The sequence below is a fragment of the Sciurus vulgaris genome (genome assembly GCF_902686455.1).
Source record: "Sciurus vulgaris genome assembly, chromosome: 8".
Taxonomy (NCBI): domain Eukaryota; kingdom Metazoa; phylum Chordata; class Mammalia; order Rodentia; family Sciuridae; genus Sciurus; species Sciurus vulgaris.
The window spans coordinates 107,057,875-107,079,978 of record NC_136468.1 but is presented as its reverse complement, the minus strand read 5'-3'; the positions used below and the strand labels follow the sequence as shown (position 1 = coordinate 107,079,978).

The following is a 22,104-nucleotide window of genomic DNA, read 5'->3' as shown; positions in this document are numbered from 1 at the left end:
CCACTCTTGGATAAAGGAAGGGGCTTCATTTTTCTGATTAGCTTGTCACTGTAAATTCCAGTCCCTGTTTTCCTTCCCTGTCCTGATCACTGTGTGTGCTCACTGAAATAGAGGTTTCCAGATTCTCTGTATGTCTCAAACTTTACAAATGAGCTGTGAATTTTAGCCTGTGCCTTAGAAAGAAGGAACAGGTGAGCAACTGACATGTGGCCTGTGCTTTGACTCCCAGGACATCTTCAGTTATTGCCATTCTCCCTGGCTCCCTGTGTGGTCCTGTGTACCAGTGCACCTGCCAATAGGCATGGCCCCTGCTCATTCCAAGGCAGAGAGAGGGCAGAGCGGCTCATAGGATGCCTGGCCAAGAGACAGCTGCTGAACTCAATGCTGACCATGCATGTCAGTTGATGCGTTGGTTTGGATCAGGGAGAAGTGTTTTATTTTTCTGTATAAGGAAACGCTAGAGGACTTTGAACTGGAACTTCTTCACCCTTGTTCCCCACACAGAAGCTGGTGTACAACAAGGCAAGGAGTGAGGCAGGGCAGTTCTCTTCTATCTTGGTCCATGTTCTATTGCTGTAACAGAATACATGGAGGAATATCGACACTGGGTAATTTACAAAGGAAAGAGATTTATTTTGCCTTATGGTTCTGGAAGCTGAAAATCTAAGATCATAGAGGCAGCATCTCCTCGACCTCTGGTAGAGGGCCTCATGCTGTTTCAACTCATGGTGGAAAGCAGAAGGGCAATTGGGCAAATGCAGAAGGGAGAGTAAGTTGAGGAAGCAGAAGTCACTTTCATAGCACCCCACCATCAAGATGATGAACAGCCCAGTCATTTCTAAAGGCCCCCACAGTGCAAATCAGGTTTCAACATGCATTTCAGAGGGGATCATCTATTCAAACCATGGCATGTTTCCAGGGGAGAAGTCCTTCTGTGTCTTTGGCCACAGGAGACCCTGGTTTCCTGAGGTGAGTGAGCTTCAGGCAGAGCCTGAATGTTCCCACCTTAGATCTGACTTCACCCATATTCCAAAGTCCCTTGTTAGCTCTTGCTCCAGCTGCAAGGATGCAGGCCAATAGGGAGTTGCCAAAGGCTTATTGACGCCTAGTCATTTTCTTCACCCAAGGGGAGATGACCAAGAGAAGACCCCCAAGCCCTTCCCTAGCAGTGTAGAGTGTTGGGACACAGGCAAACCTGTGCTCTGAGCGCATGGGAAGCCATCCATTCTCTCTGCAGCTCCTTTTGAATACCCTTTCAGCACTCTAGGCAGAACAGTTGTTTGAATTCCATAGTAACAGTCCCTTCACTGTGTTACCTGGAGGACCTCAGGGCCTCCTTTCCTATGACTGTTCTGGGCTTTTGTGTTCAATCTGCTATCCAAACCCCCACTAAGCCAGAGAAGCCACCTCAAGGCCCCCCAGACACCAGGTTTAAATTTGTAACAGGGTGAATGGAGCATTTCTCCCTCTGGCTGGGGGGGTGGGGGAGGGGTATAAAGCTGGGCTGTGCTCAGGTAACTTGTTCATTCTCTGCCTTGGTACCTGGGCAAGCATGTCTTTGGGTGGTTCATGTCTACTCCTTCAAAATTGGAGCAGAGGACATTTGCTTTTAGCATTACCCAGCACAGGCTACATGTGCAAGATGTTCAGAAACTCAGCATCCACGTGCCAACAACCACACCTGTGTGTAAGTAGATCATATATCACCCTACAGTCACCGCTAACCTGCATGCCCTTGGTGTCTTACAGCCTGCAACGTGTGGTACTTGAACTCTGTGGAGATGGAGTCCCTCACTGGCCACCAGGCAGTCCAGAAGGCCCTGAGCATGACCCTCGTTCAGGAGCCTCCCCCAGTGTCCACGGTCGTGCACTTCAAAGTGTCTGCCCAGGGCATTACCCTGACAGACAATCAGAGGAAGTGAGTGCTACTGGGAGGTGGGGAGAATGTGTAGGGTCAGGGCTGCTGATCCCAACTGGGGATGTGACCCTCTCCTTGCTCTTCTCTAGTGTTAATGAATCCCAGGGCTCCTTGAGGCCATTAGTAATCCAGCCTCTCCCTAGGCTATTGCCTGTCATTAAATAGGTCTCAGGAACCTCACATAAATCATTAGTACCTCTCCTAAAAGTTGCATACTCAGGAATCCATAAAAGTAAAGAAGAAAGATATTTGGTGCTGTGAATATCACCTCTGAAACATGTGCAAATGCAACAATCTTTTACTTGATTACTTTAAAAATACTCTGAGGCTATGATTAGAATCTACCGATTGTGGTGGTCATCTGCTTTCAGATGAGAGTATGATCTTGATACATACAGTTTGCTTTGGTGGAGTTGAAAGGACTCTGGTTCAGGTTGTTACTGCTGTCAGTTACACTGGAGCACACGTTCACCAGGACCAGCAGGGAAGAGTCACAGACTGGTTCTCCCACTGACCCTCCTTGAGATCTCTTACACAAGAAGCCTTTGACACTCAGAATCTATAGCATTGCAGATACAAATAACAGGTATTAGTTAAGAAATCAGCATTGTGTGGCTGAGTAGGAAGACAGGATATCAACCATGAACACAGTGTGATGGCAGGACCCCTTGGAGCAGACCCATGTGCCCACCGGACACCATGCAGATCAGCTCAAGCCCTCTGCCTATGATGCTCTCCTGGCATCTCCTGTAGTGCCTGCTCCAAGACCTGTCCCTCAAGCTAGATGATTTCTTCAGCTGCCCAAACTTCCTGGGAAATTGACAATGGAGGTTTTCATCCTAAATCAAAGTACGTGTCTCAGAATTGAGCCATTCAAATAAAAACAGCACTGGGCAAGTGCCCTGCAGGACTCAGCAGCATGTGGACTCAGCCCTCAAGAACTGAGCTAGTGCTCTACTGGACATGGCCTCCAGAGGATGCAGACTGGTCTCACCTTGCCTTCCCTCTTTACCAATGAGGAAACCAAGGCTAGGAGACATTTAAAGGTTCGCCCACAATCAAAAGAGGCTGGTGGGACCCTGTGTCTATCTCACACCCCTCCAGTTCCTTAGGACTCCTCGATTAGATCCCCACCTTCCATACAGCTGACAGTTTCACCCGATATAGTACTTCTGTTGGCTATTTCCAGGAACCATTCTGCTCAACTTAACATCCTCTGATGATTTGCTAGTGAGCATACACTTTGTTCATCTTTCCAGATGACAAATGTCTCAACAGGTTTACCTCTATGATTTTCACATATGGGGAAATGGGAGCGTCTACCCAGAGCAGCAGCCATCACCCTGTACCCCAGTAACAAGAATGATCCTCTCTCCCCTACATATCCACAGGCTCTTCTTCCGGAGGCATTACCCAGTGAACAGTGTGATTTTCTGTGCCTTGGACCCACAGGACAGGAAGTAAGATATTTGCATTTTTATTAAGCAAGACACGTGCTTCATTTCACCCTTTAATTTTAAAAATTAATGCAATTATTTTCTCTTTAATTCATAAGGTGGATCAAAGATGGCCCTTCCTCCAAGTAAGTTGCCAGTATTTTCTACCATTCTCATTCTGTATTTATAATTGTAGTCCAAAGTTGAATTCTGTTCCACTTTCCAAAGAGGATTCCTTATGAGAAAATAACATAGTCACATCAATGGGATTGTTTGCCTTAAAAGAAAAGAAACAGATAAAAGGAAAAGTATTGTCATGGAGTGAAGGCTGGGTGATATTACCAGTTAGTTGTGTGCTGTTGGCTGGCTGGGCAGCTTGCACAGTGGATCTGTGACCTCCTGGGATGCATGCAGTGAGATGGATTGTTCAGGCTCTTCAGCCATTTTGGAGCAGGAGTGTGGCAAAGTAGAGCTGAGGTCCTTAGGGCTAGAAGAAAGAGTTCCATGCTCAGCATACCAAAATCAAGGGAGGAGTTGACATCTTCCCATTGCTTGGCAGGGGCTTATTCCCAGCCCAGCATTACCCCTGAGCAGACTGAGGGACCACATCCTAACCTCCCACTCAAGAAGCATAACAGCAACCCTCAGGTTGGCTTCTTCGGCATAGTCTAAATGGAATGGCAACAATTGTCTGATCACAGATCTCCTTCCTTAGGATTCCTGTTTTAGGTTCCTCATTAGTCTAGAGGGCTGATCAGTGATGCAGGCCTCCCCCAGCCCCCTAGAGGGACTGTATTCTGGGCACAGTCTGTCCTCTGACTGGCAGGGTAGCATGGGACTTTCATCTGCTTGGAATTTGCAACTCCATCAGGGTTACTTGAGTGCCCTTGGCCAGTCCCTTCTGTGGTGTGGAAACTGTTAAACTGAAACAAAAAGTCCTTCATTTTTCCAAGAAATAGAAGAAAGATCTTTGTCAGAGATTTAGATTTGGAGAATGGTTGTTATTGTGTTAAGTTTAGGACTCCTAAAAGCCTATTAAGATAATGGCTTCAATTCTTAGAAAAATAATTAGATGTGTGTTCTTTTTAAACAGCTTCCTGAACTCGGCATAGTTTGCAACCAGGGCTTGCGAGGCCTGAGAGGAGTTCTTGGAATATTTCCCCTCTGACCTGGGGGTGGGGGAGTCCAAGTCTGAGAAGGACCTGGGGGCAGCTGGCATCATCTCAGGAGGCCCCAAGGCCCCTCTGCTCCCCTTGGGGTGTCCAGTCCTGCATGTTCAGCTGGAGCTCAGGAATCTGCCTGAACAGTGCCTGGAGGATCCCAGCCTTGAATGGGGAAGTCACTGTGGAATAAGTTGAGCCTCAGCTTTGATTCAGGGCAAAGGGCTCTCACTCCACTTCTCTCAACTCCAGCTCCTGCCCTTAGAGCAGAGCTCCGTCATCTTACCTATAGGTCCATAAGTGCTGGAGGCGATGTGTGTGGATAGGCTCTTGGCCAGTGCTTAGCACATGGTAGATTTTCCATATGTTGAAGTTTCTCCCAGGGATGCCACTAGTAGCCAGAGAAAATGAAGTCTTATGTGCATGTTTGTCCTCTGCAGGAGGTCAGTGGACCATTCTAACCTGGACTTTCCTTTTGCAGAGTCTTTGGTTTCGTGGCCCGGAAGCAGGGCAGCGCCACAGACAATGTGTGCCACCTGTTTGCAGAACATGACCCTGAGCAACCCGCCAGTGCCATTGTCAACTTTGTGTCAAAGGTCATGATTGGCTCCCCAAAGAAGATCTGAGAGTCCCTCATAACCCAGACCCACTGGATGCCTCTCACAACCCTCAAGAGGGCAGTGGGGTCAGGTGGGGCCCCCAATTTGTACCAAACTGATACTTCTGGCATTTTAGGCCCAGGAGGGGAAAGAGGATCTTACAAACAAGAACAAACAACATCACCGCACATTGGCCTTTCTTGAAAGTAACTTCTTGTCCTACACATCTCTGCAGCCAGGTGCTTTTTGGGTGTAAGGAGCTGGGCACAGGGCATGCCTACCTAGGGTCCAGAAGGCTTGGTGGGCCGCAAATTCCCAGCACATCGGCATCTGTGAGGATGAGGAACGCCCAGCACTTCACTTAGCAGGGAAGCTGAGTGACCACAGCACCCTGCCATCAGCAGAAGCACCCCTGCCCACGAATGCCCAAGGCCAGTGGTCTCCCTCACTTTGGTCTTCCCACAACAGAGATGTTGACAAAACTGAGAAGGGGATGCATGTTTGATGAAGGTTTGCGTAGGTCAGGCCCTTCTGGAACACAGCGGGGACATGAAGGAGGCGACGGAGGTGTGGACTGTGAGGATGGGGGCGGTGGAGGAGCAGGGGATGTCAGACCCCACCCACATGTGGTGACGACTCTACGCTCCTGCTTCCACATGGCGAGCAGGCCGGGGAGGACCCTGAGGGGAGAAACAAGAAAACCGAAGCAAAAAAATGCCATTTCTATGTAATTTATATTTTACTTATGCCAAATTATTTATAACAGTTTGCCATTGCTATACTGTACCAGTGTCAAATGCTGCAGCCAGCCAAGCTGTGACTTTTAGGAGACTCATCCTCCTGTGAGACACACCACAGGCCCCTGGGTCCTGAAATAGAAGGTGAGCTGTGGACTCAGGGTCATGCCCTCAAGTCTACCATCTGATCTGTGGTGCTGCCACAAGGTGGTCTTGCCCCAAACAGCCTACCCCTGCACTTACTCACCGTTATGTCTCCCAATGGGGGATGAGCTCCTCTCTGATGGGGAAAGTCTGGGGCAGGGGTGTGGGGGGTGGGAAACTCTGGGGTCAGTCTCAACATTCCCTGTGTGGGCTTGCTAGGGGTCACCTTCAGGCCTGAGCTCAGCTATTGTCAACTCACCATGTGCTCTCGGCAACACCTTTGACTTCTTGGTAGATTCCTGTGTGGCATGACACGCCGGAGCAGAAAGCGGGGAAAGCATGAATGCTAGTGCCTAGCGGCTGTTTTGGATGCCACTTTGCTGCATCTTCTTAGCCACCTAATTGGGTGTGACTTTTAATGTTTAGATGTGCATTCCAGTGCAGTGCTTTCCCACCTGTGTTTGTCAGCCACCAGAGGTTAGAAGCCGATGACCCTGGCACTTCCCTGAGCGTGAGATGGAGCTGGGCCACGTGGCACAGGACCTCCGTCTGCTTTCCTCAGAACCCAATGTGGCCTTTGGGCACTCTGGTTGTCCCCATTGTGACCCATTCTGAAATTCCTGTTCTGTGCTTTCAAAAGTTCAGTCCTAGCTGGGAGTCCACACAGGTATCACAGACTACAGTTATCAAGCTGGGATCTGGAAATGTGAATGGCGGATTCTCTGTTTTAAAGTGATAGATAGAGGAAGATGTAGCTACTAGCAGTGTTGGAACCACCTGAATCATGATGAGCATCATTGTGTGTGTGTGTGTGTGTGAGAGAGAGAGAGAGAGAGAGAGAGAGAGCAATTGGATCACTCCACTCTCAGCTCCTATTGATGCACCAAACACAAGTGCCTCTTTTCTGTGCCAAATATTTGCCTTGGTCTTCAGAGACCCCCTTCCCAGAAGCATACTAACGTGGCTATTACAGATGATGTGCCAGCATTACCCGGAGGCCCTGGTGTCTTCAGTGGAGACTCCAACATTTCAGCTTTTCATCCACTGCAGGAATCCAGATAAGGGGAGCTGAGGTTTGTGCTGTCCCAAAGAGGTTCCATACCCTGTAGTGGTTTATATCCAGGTGTGACCTAAAGGGACAGGGAGCGATTAGAAATCAGAGTCCGACATTGTGCAGTATTCAGAAGCACAACCTATGGTTGAATTACAAAGACACTGGGGCCTCCTGCAAAGGTCCTCCAGAAGCACATGTAAGAAGCCTTGCAAATTTTCTTTTTAAAGTGACTGACCAGTGTGTTTTTCACTCAAGATAAATGTGTTCAAGGGCATCAAGGAATTTGCTTCAAGCAAAGAGCTTCCTTGGAGGAACCAGAGGAAGCCGGTTTCCAGTCTCCTATGAGATGGTGCAACAGGTTTCTTTCTTCCTCATGTGTTTGAAACAATGAAACGAGTCCCCATCCACAGGCTGTACTGTGCACTCAAAAACACGGGACAGGAGTATTCTCCAGTCATTTTGTTCCTGGGGCTCCAGTTGGGCACAGGCATATGGTCCTGGGAATAAATGCAGTGGATTCATTATAGCGATGCCCAACACTTAGGATAACCAGGATCCTTTAACCTACTCATTAAACATGGTATTGTACTCCTCCAGTGTTAAGCTATAACCGTGTTAAAAGTCACACTGCATTTATCCTCAGTGTCAAAGACCTTGTAACGTCTCCTTATCTGCCTTACCTGTTAGCGAGTATTTTTACTTTTCCAATATTGTAAAGAATATATATCCAGTATGTAAATGAATGTTCTATAAATCCTTTGTATAGTCATTTTCTCTGCTTTAAATATCATCTCTATTCAGAGTATAATAAAAATTATGAACTTGGTAAGCTTCTGTGAGACAGGCATTCATGTGCCCCACAGTGTGTGTCATAAGTGTGTACGTCTCTGTGTGTACACGTACATACATGAACGTGTGTAGGTGGGTCTGTACATCTGCATGTGTGTGCCTGTGTTTTTATGGATCAGTGAATTCAGTTATCAGTGCACTTATGTTTTGTTTTCAAAAATGTATTTTAAGATCACTGGCCAGACACCTTCAAAGATTATATTCAAAGATTGAAGAAATTAATTACAATGTGCGGTGTTGATAAGTACTGACATGTGCTGATGTTGTTATAAGTCCCTCACATACACCTGTTGCTGGAGGATGCCCTGGGCTGGACCCTTACCTGACAGTGCCTAGTGCCTGAATACTGCAAGTCTGGGGGATTCACTTATTCTTTGAAAGATGGTAGCGACAGCCCAGCCCAGCCCTCAGGCTTTTCTGCAGAGTTCTCCCCTCTCCATTCCCTCATGGAGACTCCTCCCTTTGGCAGTCCCACTGGCTTGCTGCCCTCTCCTCCTGAGACAAGGAACAGGATGCAGCACTGCCCAGTAGTCTCTTCCCCTGAACTCTGAATCCAAAGAGAGGTGATGTGTGCGGCTCAGTTTGGTCATGGATAGATTATGATTCCAATTAGCTGCCACTCTCTCCACCTCCACATTTCCTACCTACATTTTTTAGCTCAGAAGGTTTTTACTTTTCACTGTGATGAGACACAGGAGATCATTTCATTGTCACTGCACTTGGGTCAGGAAGGTGGGCTTAATGGTTCCAGTGCTCAGAGCAGAGGGGACAGCAAACAGTGGTAGGTTAAAGTTTGCCCAACAGGAAGCTCCAGATAGGTCCCCAAAGCTGCCTCCATCTTAACCAGTGTCACTGTAAGGCATGAAGGTGGATAGGGCATTGATTTGACAATCATTTATAGAATGTGGTTTTTAAAAACAGTATTCATCACAATGGCCAGACTCATAGGGCACACACAAGTCCCTAGGTCCACACAGGGGACTGTCAGACCCAGCAGCCATTAGACCTCAGGGGGACAGTGCCCTGCCACATGCTGCAGGAGTGATGGGTTCGTCTCTCAGGGCCTTCTGCGTGACGGGTACCTGGACCCATCCCCTGGTCATCAGTCTATTGTGCAGTGCTTGATTTGGACCGTCCTGCTAGGGAGGTCAGGTCTGCACCTGAGTCATGGGTTCTGTGCCTCATCCTAGAGGTCTGTGTGGCCTCTGAGGAGCTAGGACGAGTTACCCGATGGCCTTGGGGGAATTGCATTAACCAGAGCAGGGGCATTTGTGCAGGTCTTAGAGGGACCTGGGCAAATACCAGAAAGGGATGTTTCATAAGACAGAAACTGGCCTAACTAGAAAAATGGATGAATTGCAAATGGCATTAAAATTTCTGAGAAACCTGAGGCTGTATTTTGACACCAGAACAAGGGCAATAGGTAAGGGTGACCTCGCCAGAAATCTGTCACAACCAACATGACTGGAATGAGGAGAGGGCAGCAAATGGGATCCCACCAGAACAACTGATCTTACCCAGGATCCTCTGTCTCCATGGACCTGAAGCTCCATTCCTGTTCCACAGACTCCAAAGTAGCTGAGGAAGCAGGGAGGGGTCCTATCATAGCAAGCACTTGACCCCCAGGAGAGGACAGTCTCCCCCCAGGCAGGGGGAGCACCCCACAACAAGTCCTGTGCCAGGAAAGCCTGTTCCAAGCCATGTGCCTGAAACTCCCCTACCCCACTGACACCCTTTCTGTCCCTTAAGCTGCCCAGCAGGGATCCCAAAGGGTACCAGGTTAACTGAGCAGATCCACAGCTCTGAAAAACTCAGAAGATTAAACTGTCAATGGGACCGTATCCCACAGAGCAGGCTAACAGGACGACCTCCTAAAAGAAAAGATTTAAGTAGAACCCAGAGTCTTCTTATAAAATAGGTAAAATGTCCAGGATGCCATAGAAAATTAGCCATCATACAAAAAAGAAAGAAAAGTGATAGACAATTGATGCCCACCAACATCAAGATGAATCTGATTCTGAAATTAACTGGCAAGGACTTTAAAATAACCATCACAAAAATGCATCAACAAATTGATACAAATTCTCTTGAAATTAATAAAAAAAAAAAAAACATGGTGAGAAATGTAGAAGCTATGAGGAACAGAATGGAAATTACAGAACTAATAAATATAATAATACAAATATAAAATCTAACTGGATGTATTCAGTAATAGAGTGGGGATGACAGGATAGAATCAGTGAACTTTGGAACATCAATAGGATCTCACTCAATTTAAACAACAGAGAGAAAATTGACTTTTAAAAAATGAACAGCCAGAGACCTGTAGGATGGTAACAAAAGACCCAACATTCGTATCATACCAAAGGAGAAAAGAAGACGATAGTTGCTAAAAAGCATTTGAAGAAATAATGGCTAAATATGCCTTAAATTTGGCAAAAGATACATCTATAGACTATAAAAGCCAAGTAAACTCCAATCAGGATCAACAACAAACAAAGAAAAAAATCCTTGTCAAGAAATACAATTGAACTTCTGAAAACAAAAGGCAAAGAATAAATCTTGAGAAATGATGGATTACATATTAGAACACACCAATTTGAATGGCAGTGGGTTTCTCCTGTCAAACTGCAGAGAGGCCTGACTTTTTTCCCTCTCTCTCTCTCTCTCTCTCTCTCTCTCCCTCTCTCTATTTCTTTTTTGGTACTGGCAATTGCACTCAGAGGCACTTTAACAGTGAGCTACATCCCCAATCCTTTTATTTATCTTTTTATTTTGAAACAGCGTCTTGCTAAGTTGCTGACGCTAACCTGAAACTTGTGCTCCTCCTGCCTCAAATTCCCAAATCGTGGGGATTATAGGCATGTGTCATTGCTCTCTGCTGGCCTGAAGTTTTTCAAGGACTGAAAGAAAAGAAACATCAACTCTGAATTCCATATTCAATGAAACTATCCTTCAGTAATGGGGAAATACATTCTCAGATGAAGAAGTACAAGGAATTGCTAGCAGACCCACATTTAGGTTGACAATAGATGTTCCTAAAACAAATGATAAGGTAAAAGAGAGAAAAACAGGACCCTGAAGCCTCAGGAAGGAAAAAAGAAAAATGCTGAGCTGAATTGTGGGAATGCAATTGCTATGGTTTGATCAGGGGTGTCCCTCAAAATGCCCAGGTGATAGAAAACGCAGGAGTGTTCCAAGGTGAAATGATTAGATTATGAGACCTGAAACTTGATCAGTGGACTAATCCATTTGAATGAATTACTAGGCTGTAACTGTAAGAAGATGGGACATGACTGGAGGAAGTAGGTCATGGGGTTATACCCTTGGGGATTATATGTTGTCCCTGGTTCTTTGTTCTTTTGTCCCTGGCTTTCATGAGCTGAATAACATTCTTCCACCCTACCCTTTGCTCCATGATGTTCTTCTTCACTTCAAGCCCAGAACAAAGGACTTGACCAACCAAGAATAGAACCTCTGAAACCATGAGCCCCAAGTAAACTTTCTTGATGAGCAGGTGCTTGCTCATCAAGATGGTGGAAGAATGACCTGAAGGCATTTTGGAGATATCGGTGCTGCTCCTTCCCATCATAGGCTGAGTTTCCATGCCTGAGAACCATGTCAAAAGAGGGGTTCCCGGGGGACATCAGCTTCACCTCAAATCTGAATTATACAATAGATGCCTCCTTTCCTCACAGGTTTAAAGAATCATATTTGATGACTGAAAAAAAAGTGTTATCTGATACTCAAGACTATGATATTTACTAGTGGGAAGGATAAAGGAGCCTAAATGGAAGTGAAATTTCCATATGTCAACCCAAATAATAAAATGTCGATGCCAATAGACAGCGATAAATCACATAATAGCCAGAGCAGCTGTTACAAAAACTCAACAAAAAGATATATTAATTGCACTAAATAAATCAAGATGGGATCTTCAGGAATGTTTGAAATGTTCTTGTCTGCTCCAGGAATAGGAAAGGATAGAAACAGAAAAAACAAGAATGAGACAAAAAAGATCAATAAAATGACAAACTTTAGCACTAAGATATCAATAATCACCACAAATGTAGATAGTCAAACTACATCAATGAAATTAGACTGGCAGAGTGGGGTAGAAAAGACCCAACTATATGCAGTTTTCAAGAAAATTCAAATTCAGTGAAATAAGTAGTTTGAAAAGAAAGCCTATATCACATATATAACCATTAATCAAAAAAGCAGAAGTCATTCATATTAGATAACTAGACTTTAGAGCAAGGAAAATTACTGAAGTCAGAGTCAATGAGTGATATTATACAATGAAAAAAAAAAAAAAAAAGGTCAATTCACCAGAAAGACATAAGGGTCCTGAATGAGTGCACATCCAACAATAAAGCCTTAACAAATAAATTAAAATCTGATAGAGTTAAAAGGAGAAATAGACAAATCCACAATTATAGTTGGGAAGTTCAAATTCTTCTCTCACCAACTGACAGAATGATGCTATGGCTTGAATGTTTGTGCTCCTCCCAAACATACTCCACAATCTGATGGTACTAAGAGGTGAGGCCTTTGGGAAGCCATTAGGTCATGAGGATGGGGCCCTCAGGTCGGGGTTAGTACCCTTTAAAAGAAGCCCAAGCAAGCATCTTTGCTTTTTTCACAACGTGAGAAAATAGCCAGATGGCACCAGTATTAGTAATGGGACCTTAGCAGATAATCTGCTGGTGCCTTGATCTTAGACATCACAGTCTCCAGAACTGTGAGAAAAAATTTGTCATTGTGTTTTCTTTTTAAAATAAGTCATCTGTTCCATGATACATTGGGAGTATTTTATATAAGAATGATTAAAAATGTGGAAGTAGCTTCGAAACTGGGTAATGCATAAAGGCTTCAAAATTTTGATGTACATGTGAGCAAAAGGCTCCTGCTGTTCACAAATCATTACAGATGATTCTGGAGAAGGCACAGAAGAAGAGGGGAGCCCTAGAGGAAGTGTTAGTCAATACCGAAGTGGTTGAGAAAAGATACTCAAGGCCATTCTGATGAGGTCTCAGATGGAAATGAGAAATGTATTGAAAACTGAAAGAATGACAACCCTTTTTTCAAGGTGGCAAAGAGCTTGGCTATACTGTGCTTATGTCCTGGTACTTTGTGGCAGCTGGAACTTGAGAGTGATGAAATTGGATCATACGTAGGCTGAGGAAATATTTACGCAAACGTTGAAGGAGCAGTATGGGTTCTCATGATGGCTTATAGTAAAATGAGAACGAGAAATGGTTTAAAGATGGAATTCATAATCAAAGGGAAGCAAAAAGCAAATGATTTAGAAAATTCTCAACCTGATCATATGTGGAAAAATGAGAAATCGAGTTGGGGAGTGAACACCAACGGTGTGGTCAAGTGATCATTTAATAAGATTATTATGATCAGCAGAAGCCAGGTGCTGCTCATCAAGATGGTGGAAGAATGACCTGAAGGCATTCTGGAGATATCGGTTCTGCTCCTTCCCATCATAGGCTGAGTTTCCATGCCTAAGAACCATGTCAAAAGAGGGGTTCCTGGGGGACATCAGCTTCACCTCAAGTTTCTGCTCTTCGCTTTCTGTTGCAGTGCTCCTCAGTTGAGGGACACAGGCAGAGACCTGCTACAGGGGTGGAGCCACCACAGAGCATCCACTAGGGTGATGCTCAGTGGAGCTGTGAGCATGATGACCCCAGTGTTCCTAGGCAAGCACTCCAGCTGGAGAGAGCCTCAGTAGTGAGACTGCAACCCACGAGAGTTACCACATGGCTGGACTCAGCAAAGTCACAGGGCCAGAGCTGCCCGAGGACCTCGGTGCTCAATTTTTGCCCTGTGTCCATAAGTGGGGATATCAAATCAAAGGAGGTTATTCTCAACAACTAAAATGAATGTTGCTTGCCCTGTTAGGTTTTGGACTTGGGAGCTGTTTTCCCTTTCTAATTGGCTGTTTCTCTCCTTGGGAAAGGGAGTGTCTATCCCATGCCTATCCCACCACTCTGTTTTGGAAGCATATCGTTTGTTTGATTTCACAGGTTCACAGTTGGAAAGCAGTTGGCTTGAGGATTTAAAGCCCATTTGAGTCTCACCCATTTCTGAATCAGATGAGACTCTAGACTTTTGAGTTAATGCTGCGGGGAATTAAGACTCTGAGAGGTGTTGGGATGAAATGAATGTATATTACATGTGAGAAGCACATGATTTGGGGTAGCCAGGGACAGAATATCCTGGTTTGAAAGTTTGTATCACTTTGAAATTAATATGTGGAAACCTAAAACCAATGCAATGATATTAAGAGGTGGGTCATTTGGGAAATCTTTAAGTCATGAGAGTGGGATCCTCAAGACAGGGATTAGTGTCCTTATAAGAAGACCAAGGGAACTTTTTTGCTTCTACCACATTGTGAGGGTGCAACTAGAAGCTGAAATCTATGAAAAATGGGTCCTTTTCAGATACTGAATAAGCTGTCACCTTGTTATTGGATTTCCTGGCATGAAGAACTGTAGGGGAAATTTTTTTTTTTTTATAAGCTACACAGTCTGTATTTTTGCTGTAGCATCCCAAGCAAAATAAGACAAACTACTAAGAGGAAAATCAGAAAGGATGTAAGGATGTAAACAAAAACAAAAACAATCAACAGATAATGATGATGATGACGATGCTTTTGGTACCAGGGATTAAACCTGGGGTGCTTAATCACTGAGCCATATCCCCAGCCCTATTTATTTTTCAGTTTGAGTCAGGTTATCACTAAGTTGCTGAGGGTCTTGCTAAGTTGCTAAGGTTAGTCTAGAATTTGCTATCACCCTGCCACAGCCTCCAAACTGCTGGGATTACAGGCATGTACGACCACGCCCAGCAACCAACAGATTTTAATTGATACATCGAATGCCCCACAAAGCTGCAGAAGAATGCATCTTTTTCAAGCATCTGTGGAAAATTCATTCAAGTAGATCATACTTCGAGCCTTAAAACAAAGCCCAACCATTTTTAGAGTTCCTATCATACGGAGCATGTTCTTTGAGCATAATGGAATAAAACTTGAAATCAACAACAGAATATCAAAGAGAGAAAATTTCTAAACATGTGGAAATGAAACAATATTCTTCAAAGTAATCCATGGCCAAAAAGGGAAGTTTCAAAGGATATTTTTTAAAATACATATAACTGAATGAATTGTATGGAAAATGACACAAATCAGCATCCATGTTTGCAGCTAAAACAGCAACGAGAGGGAAATTGATAGCACTAAATGCTTATACTACATTTGAGAAAAGATCTCAAATCAATAACAAGATGTAGCTTGGTTAGGGTTGGGGAACAGTGAGGTTCCTTGCCTTCCCCCTGCCCTGTGCAGTTCAATTTACCCGGTTCACAGTACTGGAACCCTGTGGTCCTCTGATGTTGTTCAGGGTCTCACTGGCCTTAATATCTGTAATCAAATGCAGGCACCCCTTTAAGGAGTCTCAGAAATACTCAGTGCCACTTTATATGGAGTTGCTGAGGCCTGATGACGTAGGCATTATCAGTTGGGCAAGCAACAACACATGAAACTAAGATATAACCACAGGCCAAAGAAGTCAGACAAAAAGACTACTTGCTATATAATTTCATTTACATAAATACCACAACCAGGCAAAACTAATCAACAGCTGTAGAGGGGAGAGTGGTGGACTTTGGGGAGAAAAGAGGAAAGAGACTTGAGAAGCACTGACAGTTATGTTTCTTCATTTGAATGTGTTCAATCTGTGAAAATTAACTGAGCTCTTCACCTATAATTTGTGCATTTTTCTCTGTGTCTAATTTCCAAACTTATTTAAAGAAAAAAAAGAAAAGTTGTTCCATCATTTCATCCACAAAGGCTGATGAACTTGCAGCCAATCACATTTCAGTGGAAATGTTCTCAAGACTGGCATATTAGTGAAGCCAGAACTGAGAACAGGTTGTTAATGTAGAATAGGAATCTAGTCCAATCAAGGAAATCTAGGCCATTTGAGTCCGGGAAGTTGGAGACCACCCCTGGGAGAATGGAATGTCAATGTCTCCAGAGCCCTTTGATCACAGTTTACCTGCCTATTCTGCCCCACCCCGCTCCTGAAAGGGAATTGCTAATTAATGCCCCCTGGGCCCCAACCTGCCTGGATCACTCCATGGGGCCCTTCCCCCTGTACATCTGCCTCTCACCTTTTTGCCATCTCATCAGCATCTCTTGGGCCTAGTCACATAGGCAGGAAGGAAAGAGATAAGGTGGGGAGAGCACTGGAGACTTTAGTCTATAAAAAGGGCAGGGAGTTCTCACTTCCTGGGATACCAGAACACCAGCATGATCCCCTTCTCCCTCATGGGAGAAGTCTATGCTACTACCTTTAAATAAAACGTGCTTCATATGCTTGCCTCGGCGTGCTTCTCTGGTGTTATACCTCAACATTTGAGGAAGCAGAACTTGTCACTGGCAACTGGCGGTATCATTATGATACCAGGTCCTTGCCCACCAGCTACGCTACGTGGCCAGCCTTGGGCTCTCTCCTGGTAGAGGCTGGTTCTGCACTGCAATGGGAGCTATTTGTCCAATTTGTGTTGAAAACTGAGAAGACAGGTGGGGAAGGAGTGTCAATCAAAGTTGACTTTCTTGGCAAAGAACAGAGGGAACACTGTTAGATACCTGAGTTACTGTAGGGTGGACACTGGGAAAGTGTCTTTTGCCCAGGGGAGACACTTCATGGGTTCACAGACAATACCAAGTCTCTTTTCAGACACCACATTGAGCAAACATTAGTTGATTGCCTACTGTTTGCCGAATGCAGTGCATACACTACATTACTTATGGCTTGCGTCCATGCTATCCTCTACTAACGTAAGCTCCAGGAACCTCCAACCTGGGCACAAACCTGAATAGGCATAAGTTAAAACATTTGGGCCTGGATAAATAAAATTACATGTTGTATAAGTTGACATGAATTACCCCATATACTAGACATGGATAAGTCTGCAAACGACCTCACCCTGGCACACAGAAACTGGCTTATGATTAACTTTTTGGAGCCACAATCGCCACGCCTACATTAAGGGCTTGAGAAGAGCAAGGTGACCCGAACTGTTCGGATGTGAATACTTGGGGGCATCTGAGGGGGCCCTGTGAGGGGAGGGCAGAGTCTGTCTACTGTTTTCTTCTCCAGGGCTCACTTGGTACCTGGCCCACCCCACTTACAGATCTCAAAACTCAGCATCAGAAAAGTTTAGTCCCTTGGCCATGGTCAGGAGACAGACATAGAAAGCAATCAAGAATTTGGTTTATGGTTTAAATGGCTGTTGTCCACCCCCAACACACATACACTGCTTTTTATCTTTTTGGTTCAATTTCTTTCTGTCTCAGGGCACCAGCCAACCAGTAAGGAATTCTGTGAGAAATCAGCCTGCTGGATTGCAGAATCTGTTGTCCTTACGAGGGTACAGAGATGTCTTCGTGCACTCACCCCCAAGGCACAGAGACACTCATGAGGCGTTTTGGCAAAGAGGTTCCCTCTCGCATGTTGCCCTCCATTTTGGCAGTAAAGTTGGAGCTGGTTGGGTCCTCAGTGTGGCGGGAGTTGTACTAAATGGAGGTGGTGGGTAAAACATCGTGAGGCGGTCCTGCCCCCTGGTGGTCATCCTGGCTTCCTACAGCAGGAAAGCTTCATGAACCTTCATTAGACCAAAGACGCCGGGGTGCACACGAATTTGCTACCTTGAATGGAGTGCTTGTGAAAGGGCAAGTAGATGAAGTTATCTCAGTGGTTAGGAGGAGGGTGGATTCTGGAACCACTTTACTTGACTTTCAAACTGGGCTGTACCCTGGATTCAATCTAGAACTCTGACAACTTATTTAACGTCTCCAGGCCTATTTTCACATGTCAAATAGAAAGCATACCCGTGTTTGCATGCCAAGATCATCATGAGAATAATGCACCTTGCATTGTTAGAATGGTGTCTGACAAGGAATCATTCCTTAATAATATCTAGGTATAATTGTCTTTTTCAAAATAGTAAGAGATGGGAGTTTACAACCCTTATTAGATCCACATAGTATTTGCAAATGTCCAGTATTTCATACTCTGAAAAATTGAGACCCATTTCACAAAAAGTGACTAGTTATCCTCTGTAATGCTAACCTCCTAGGATATGGTGCCACAAACCTCTCCAAGAAAGGGTGGGTATACTGTGCTGGCTGAGATGGAGAGGGTCAAGATGAAGTCCTCACTGCTGGGGCTGAGACAGCTCCCACCCCTAAGTGATTGGGGCCTCTGTGGTCTCCCTGCCAGCACACACAGTAGCTGCATGTCGCTGAGGTAAGTTCCTACAGGACAAGAGAGGGAACCATTCCCCCTTTCCTTTGGTACACCCTTCTTTCAGCTCTACCCTTGTTTCATGCTTACTATCTGAATAGAAGTATAAAGAAATGCTAGGAGAGCAAACAAAATATACTTCCCTTATGGGATGGTGAAAATGTTCTAAAATTGAACTGTGAACTGGCACAGATATGTTAAAACCATTGAATCTCGCATTTCAAATAATGACTTGTGTGTTATATGCATTATAGCTCAATAAAGCTCTTAATTAAGAGGAAAGAGAAGGATACAGCTGTCTCAGCATTTTGGCAATTGCTGGAGCATCTGGTTGACGGCCCAGCAGGGACTATGGTCCCAAGTGTGAGAAATAGAAAGTCCCATGGTCCATTTTCAGAATATAGCCTTAATTGGTTCCAACTGTTGCCATTTTAATTATAGCCCTTCCCTTTGCCCGCCACAATTTTAAAATTAGCCAGTCACATAGATTGTAGCAATACAAGCAGGAGGACGGCACACCCAGCTGGCCAGGTTCTGTAGCTGGCCCTTCTGGCAGGAGTGAAAAATAAGTTAAGTAGGAGGGTTGGTTTCTGAAAGGAGACCCAATAAGTTATGGAGTAATATTTATAGGTAACCCTTATTGTGCATTTACTCTGTGACAGGTATCATTTGATGAAGTCCTCATAACTACCCATAGAGATGGTGTTGAGAACAGGGTGACATCTGTAAAGCCCCCCCACAGGAAAGAGCATGCAAACACTAAGGAATGAGAAACTATCTTAATCACCAGGATGCAGGCAGTTGCGACAGCACCCTCAAGAGCCAATACAGGACAAATAGGACGTGCCGGGCCCCCGGGGTTAGATACCTACCTGTCCGAGGAATGTGCAGCTGCCAGGGAACCTTATCTATCAAGGACAGGGGGGACGAGCCCTGACTCATCTCCTGCATAGTTCACCCCCTCCCTCTGCTCTTCTTCCTCCAGGACCGTTCAGTTCTGGAGGGACCCAATGAGAATCAAATAGATTGGCGGGACCCAACTAAAGAGGACAAATGTTTAGCTGTTCAAATGTTAACCAATAATATACAGGTCTTTGTGTGTGAATGCTTGAAAATCTGTTAAATAGAGTCCTTTCTCACCCCTCGGGGCCCGCTCCCCACTCAGCCATTGTATTGGTCTGAGAGGCTGGTTGCGGTCCAAGCACGAGCTTGCCATAAAACCTCGTGTGTGTCTTGCATTATGGTGTGTGCACTTTGACTCTCTCGGGATCGGTCCATATTGAACCTCAACAATGGATATCACAAGGTAGAGTTCTCCTGCAGAGTTGAGAAAAGGAAGGAAGCTCAGGTAGGCAACTGTTAGCAGAGCTGAAACTCAATCTATAATGGGGAGCAAGGAGGCTGTGGATCCTGTGTGCAGCTCCCCAGGACTGCAGGCACACTCTCTTCTTCCCCCTTTTCTTTTCCTCTTGAGGCCTCTCCCACCTGAACATACCTCCCACCAGGGTCTTTACCAGGGAAGCCCTTCTCTCTTGTCGTACTTTGATATAAATTCCTCCAAGTAGGATGGCTCTGTTAAAGGCATGAAAATATTCCTGTTCCTGAACATTACATCAATCTGCAGCCTGATAATGTCATTCCAAGGACCCCCAGGTGCTCTGAGGAAGGACATTCCTTTGTCCAGAAAGAATACAAGGCAGCAGCCCCTTCTCCCCACACACCACCTGGTCTCCCCTCCCCTTTTAGCCAACCTGAGGTCCCCAGGCCCACTTGTCACGCCCCCTTTTGTTTCCAGCTGTCTTTTATTTTTTAAATCATTCCTTTTTAAAAAAATTATTTGTTCTTTCTAGATATACAGGAAAATAGAGTGTATTTTAACATATGTAGAATAAGTATAACTTGTTCCAGTTAGGATCCCATTATTGTGGTAGTGCATGACGTGGAGTTACGTTGGTCGTGTATTCATATATGAACCTACAAAGTTATGTCCAATTCATTCTGTTATCTTTCCTGTTCCCTTCTTCCCTCCCCTCCCTTCTTTCCCCTTTGTCTAATTCAATGCACTTCTTCTTCCCTCCCTTGTGGGTTAGCATCCACATGTCAGAGAGAACATTCAGCCTTTGTTTTTTTGGCTTATTTCACTTGGCATGATATTCTCTAGTTCCATCCATTTACTGGAAAATGCCATAATTTGATTGTTCTTTATGGCTGAGTAATATTCCATTGTGTCCAGCTGTCTTATCTAATTTCCTTTGTCCACAACCTGGGAAGGATCTACTATTCCCTTCCTCTCCTCCCACCATCCCCATGATTCCTCTTCTGGATGTTAACTTCTCAGCCTTTCCTTTACCTCACCATTCCTGTTGGCTGGTGTCTCCAAAAAGGAGATTTCTTATATGAGGTTGACACCTGCTCCTTTGAGAGTAAGGGACATACAGCTGCGGGAGGGAACTTTGAAAAGGGGAAGGGCACATTACAGATCCCTGGCTCAGATACCTACCTTGGGGACCCAGGAAAACACCATCTGCCATCACACTTATGGTGCATCCTCATCCAGGGAAGAGAAAGAGGCACATGTCCCAGGCAAGGTACAACAACAAATACAGTCACTTACCAGGGTAAGAATGTGGATGGAAACAAGAGATTACTTCTGCTTTGATCTCTGTATCTGGGAGAGGATTTCTGCGCTTCCCATCCTATAGGGCTGAAAGCAGAGCTGTCTGAAGATGCACCTGCTGGCTTTGTAGAAGCCCTGATCCTGGAGGGGGTAGCATGGCTGCCCTGAGGTATGATTTTCTCTGGTTTGGTCTTGATATCTCTTGTAAAAGAGAGTGGCTATAAATGCCAGCCCTGACCTGATGGGACTCAAGGGACTGGCCATGGATGTTTATAGTGCACCTTTCATGGGGTACTTCTTTTTCTTGCAGAACACTTAATGCCTAAGTGTCCCTGACCAGATGTCCCTAGCACAGGAAACATGTGCATACCAGCAGATGCCCTTGTGACCCTTCTCTAAACTGTGTGTACCTACTCCTATCAAGATAGCCAACACGAACAATAATAGGAGTTGGCACACAAGCAATAATAGGTGTGGGGGGAAAGGCACACTTGCACATTGCTGGTGGAGTTGCAAATTGGTGCAGCCACTCTGAAAAGCAGTATAGAGATTCCTCAGAAAACTTGAAATGGACCCACCTTTTGACCCAGTTATCCCACTCCTCAGTTTATACCCAAATGACTTAAAATTAGCATAGTACAGTAATGCTGCCACATCAATGTTTATAGAAGCTCAATTCACAATTGCTATATTGTGGAACCAACCTAGATGCCCTTCAATAGATGAATGGGTAAAGAAACTGTGGAATATATATACAATGGAATATTATTCAGCCATAAAGAAGAATAAATTTTGGCATTTGCAGGTAAATGGATGGAATTGGAGAATATCATGCTAAGTGAAATAAGCCAATCCCAAGAAACCAAAAGCCTAATCTTTTCCCTGATAAGTGGATGATGATAAGTGGAGGGTAAGAGAAGAATGGAAGAACTTTAGATTATGTAGAAGAAAATGAGAGGGAGGAGGGCACAGGGGTATGATAGATGATGGAATGAGATAGACATCATTACCTATGTACATGTATGATTACATGTATGCTGTGAATCTACATCGTGTACAACCATAGAAATGAAAAGTTGTGCCCCATTTGTGTACAATGAATCAAAATGCAGTCTGTAATAATAATAATAATAATAAAGAGATGACCACTTCCTAGGAGAGCCTTGTCCAGGAAAGGATTAGGTCTGGTGCACCACACTGGCCGAGTGATACACAGAGGAGACAGCACGACAAATACATGACATAATAGAAGCAGTGTGATCCAG

At 44.8% G+C, this 22,104-nt stretch overlaps 1 protein-coding gene across 5 annotated transcripts in view; it reads left to right on the top strand.

Annotated features, from left to right (window-relative positions):
- TNS3 (tensin 3) overlaps positions 1 to 7,877 on the top strand; it is a 268,106-nt gene extending 260,229 nt beyond the window's left edge. For all 5 annotated transcript variants that reach the window (XM_079149903.1, XM_079149899.1, XM_079149900.1 and 2 more), the window contains 4 exons: positions 1,750 to 1,918; positions 3,310 to 3,378; positions 3,474 to 3,500; positions 4,996 to 7,877. In XM_079149903.1, coding sequence (XP_079006029.1) covers positions 1,750 to 1,918; positions 3,310 to 3,378; positions 3,474 to 3,500; positions 4,996 to 5,140 — 410 coding nt within the window. In that variant the 3' untranslated portion in view covers positions 5,141 to 7,877. The remainder of the gene's footprint in view (positions 1 to 1,749; positions 1,919 to 3,309; positions 3,379 to 3,473; positions 3,501 to 4,995) is intronic.
- Positions 7,878 to 22,104: the final 14,227 nt, after the last annotated feature.